Consider the following 4,207-nt stretch of genomic DNA (forward strand, 5'->3'; position numbering starts at 1 on the left):
TCTCCCTCCCTCTTCCACACCCTCCCTCTCCCTCCTTCTACCTTTATCTCCCTCCCTCTATTCTCTCTCCCTCCCTCTATTCTCTCTCCCTCCCTCTATTCTCTCTCCCTCCCTCTATTCTCTCTCCCTCCCTCTATTCTCTCTCCCTCCCTCACTCTTTCTCTCTGTCTCTCTCTCCCTCTTCCTCCCCCTCTCTCAATATCTTTCTTTATTTTTCTTTTCTCTGTTGCTATTGGTCTCTTTCTAATTTTCTTTCTTTTTATGACTTTGCTATTGAAAATCATTTCTTTTTACTTATTTTTCTTTGAAAATTTACATTATTTATATTTTTGTTTTCGTACATACATACATATACATATATATTTTCCTTACTTTTATTCACGTTATTGTTTATTCTTTATTTTCATTTTCATTATTGTCATTTCTTCTCTTTTTTTTTCTTTTTTGTCATTGCCGCTGTTTATTTGCCGTTGTTTTCCAACAACTTTTTTCTTCTCGCTAAGGTTAACCGGACAACATAAAAATCAACGACTTCACCAGACACACAACTCCAGTTTCTTTCTTTGGAATCTACCAACTCATTCATCAACAACAGATTAACGAAAGTAACGAAATGCCAGTGGCAAACCAGGTATGTACGCTAAACTTCAACACCAAACGAAACATCAATAACAAAATCTTATTATAATTATTGTTATTTTTACCTGTTTGTAGTATACAATTAATATCATTATTTATTATGATATTATAATAATATATAATGTATAATTATGTATAATGACAAATATATCTTATAGCTTATATCGTTTACTTCTTTCAGTCATTGGACTGCGGCCATGCCGGAGCACCGCCTTGAAGGGTTTTTAGTCGAACAAATTGACCCCAGTACATGTTGAGCTTTTTTTTGTTTTTTGTTTTTTGAAGTCTGACACTTATTTTATCAGCCTGCTATTGCTGAACTGCTAAGTTGCAGCGATGTAAACAAACCAGCACCGGCTGTCAAACGGAGGTGGATGGGGTGGCAAACGCAAAAACAAGCATAAATAAATACACACACACACACACACATAAATATATAAATATATTTTTTTATTCTTTTACTTGTTTCAGTCATTTGACTGGGGTCATACTGGAACACCGCCTTTTAGTCGAAGAAATCGACCCCAGGACTTAGTCTTTGTAAGCCGAGTACTTATTCTATCGGTCTCTTCTGCCGAACCGCTAATGTTACGAGAACGTAAACACACCAACATCGGTTGTCAAGCGATGGAAAGGGGGAGGAGAACAGACTCAAAGACACATAAATATATAAATATATATATACGACAGGCTTCTTTCAGTTTCCGTCTACCTAATCCACTCACAAGGCTTTTGGTCGGCCCTAAGCTATAGTAGAAGACATTTGCCCAAGGTGTCACACAGAGGAATTGAACCCCGAACCATGTACTTGGGAAGCAATATATATATATATTGTAGTTTAATTTCAAAGTTAGTGTTTAATCCTGCCCATATTTAGATTGAATGAATGTGGTTATTAAGCTTTAACTTTTACCTTATTCTACGGAAGATTGCAGGGAATACTTTTGCATGACTTAAAGGTTCCGTCGCTGTTTAGTTACATATTTAGGAGTTGGTTACTTATAGATTTACTTGTTGAATTTAGTTACCGATATTGTTGTACATAGTGTAAATGTGTTTGAAAGTTGTGGTTTCTTTGGTATGTTTGTTCCCAAACAACACCTCTTTTAGTGCTGTTGAACCGCCGGATTGAATGGTACTGCCCAGGTGTCGAAACCATAATGATATCCGTGGGGCAGCTGATGATGGAGGGATGTTGGAATGTTGGTATGGCTGCTTTTGTACATGTGGAATAATATTATAATACATCTTTTTGATATATAAATATATATATAGACACACATACACACACGACAGGCTTCAATACAGTTTCCGTCTACCAAATTCACTCACAAGGCATTGGTCAGCACGGAGCTCTAATGGAAGACACTTGTCCAAAGTGCCTCGCAGTGGGACTGAACCCGAAACGACGTGGCTGCAAAGCAAGCTTATGAGCCAAACGGCCATGTCTGTTTTGCTTATCCTTTCCCGGAACGAAAGCGAAAATATAATTACCAGACGAGCAACGAGGTCAATTTGTTTCCCCAATGACCCTCATCTCCGAATTTCTGTCCTTGTGCCAATATTACGTTACAGCGTCGGACGAAATACGGCGCGGTAGTTCTTCTGTCTGTCTTTTACATTTTGAGTTCAAATACTACCGAGTCCATGTTTATTTTCCATCCTTCTAGAATCGATAAGATAAAACACAAGCGAAGTTCTGGGACCGATTTGATCGAGTAACCCTTTCACCTGAAATTTGTAGCAAATTTTTATAACTCCTCCCCTGAAAGGTTGGTCTTGTGCCGAAATTTGAAACTATTAGAGCGGCGAGCTGGCAGAATCGTTACCGTGTTGGACACACTGCTTAGCGACATTTCGTTCGTCATTACGTTGTGTTCAAATTCTGCCAAGGTCAACTTTACCTTTCATCCTTTAGAGGTCTATAAAACAAATACCAGTTGAACACTCCCCCTACTCCGAAATTGCTAGCCTTGTGCTAAAATTTGAAATGATAATAATAATAATTATAATAATAATAATAATAGTTAGTTAGTTATTATTATTATTATTATTATTATTATTATTATAGGCGCAGGAGTGACTGAGTGGTAAGTAGCTTGCTTAGCAACCACATGGTTCCGGGTTCAGTCCCACTGCGTAGCATCTTAGGCTAGTGTCTTCTACTATAGCCTCGGGCCGACCAAAGCATTGTGAGTGAATTTGGTAGACGGAAACTGAAAGAAGCCCGTCGTATATATATATATATATATATATGTATGTGTGTGGATATGTTTGTGTATCTGCTTGTCCCCCCAACATCGCTTGACAACCGATGGTGGTGTGTTTACGTCCCCGTAATATAGTGGTTCGGCAAAAGAGACCGATAGAATAAGTACTAGGCTTACAAAGAATAAGTCCTGGGGTCGATTTGCTCGACTAAAGGCGGTGCTCCAGCATGGCAGCAGTCAAATGACTGAAACAAGTAAAAGAGTAAAAGATTATTATTATTATTATTATTATTATTATTATTATTATCATTATCATTATTATTATTATTATTATTATTATTATTATTATTATTATTATTGCTATCATCATCTTCAAAGCAGTGAGCTGGCAGACTCTTTAGCACGCCGAGCAAAATGCTTGGTGGCGTTTCGTTTGTCTTTACGTTCCGAGTTTAAATTCCGCCAAGGTCGACTTTACCTTCCTTATGAATTAAGTACCAGTGAATCACTGGGGTCGATGTAATCGACTAGTCCCCTTCCCGCGAATTTCAGGTTTTGTACCTTTAGTAGAAAGGGTTATAATTATTATTATCGTTTGACCTTCGAGATTCACCGAGATTTCACTGCACTCTACCAGCTGAGTGACAAGGTCAAGGGAAAGTCGATCCTTTAATTCTGTAGAGAGTTTGGAGAGATTTTAAGCGACGATGGTATGGGACTGACTCTGAGTATCGATGAAGACAGTCTAAATCTTAAGTCACTTCTGGAAGATTTTCAGGTTGGAGGTTATGGACAATTTACCAAAGTCCTTGGCCTGACAGTTCAAAATTTCTAAGGTTATTCTTGATAAACAGGTATCTTATTTCTTTATTGCCCACAAGGGGCTAAACATAGAGGGGACAAACAAGGACAGACAAAGGGATTAAGTCGATTACATCGACCCCAATGCGTAACTGGTACTTAATTTATCGACCCCGAAAGGATGAAAGGCAAAGTCGACCTCGGCGGAATTTGAACTCAGAACGTAACGGCAGACGAAACAACGCTAAGCATTTCGCCCGGCGTGCTAACGTTTCTGCCAGCTCGTCGCCTTTGATAAACAGGTATGGCAGTGTTGAAGCCTGTAACAAGCGAACATGTCTGGCACGCACTCTGTAGTGTTTGTTCATTCCTGACTGTCGGTTTGTTGAAGGACAACTATCATGTGCAGACGGATCCAGTTATCACCCAACTCCATCGTGTTGATCGAACCACCGCTTTCATTTTGATGTGGGGAAAGTAGACAGTTTGCTTCCTGGTAGTTAACTCATTTGATAAGTTTGAAGATGGAGATTTTCCTTTCAAGCCAAATCTTCATT

The 4,207-nt window shown here is 38.7% G+C and overlaps 1 protein-coding gene across 1 annotated transcript in view; it reads left to right on the forward strand.

The window, feature by feature from the left end:
* The first annotated feature begins 351 nt into the window (after positions 1-351).
* The window catches only part of LOC106869737 (uncharacterized), a 48,057-nt gene continuing 44,201 nt past the window's right edge, over positions 352-4,207 (forward strand). The window contains exon 1 of the mRNA XM_089354770.1: positions 352-631. Within this exon, the coding sequence (XP_089210896.1) occupies positions 614-631 (18 nt within the window). The 5' untranslated portion in view covers positions 352-613. The remainder of the gene's footprint in view (positions 632-4,207) is intronic.

This window comes from Octopus bimaculoides, chromosome 7 (assembly GCF_046866305.1).
Source record: "Octopus bimaculoides isolate indiv1 chromosome 7, ASM4686630v1, whole genome shotgun sequence".
Taxonomy (NCBI): Eukaryota; Metazoa; Mollusca; class Cephalopoda; order Octopoda; family Octopodidae; genus Octopus; species Octopus bimaculoides.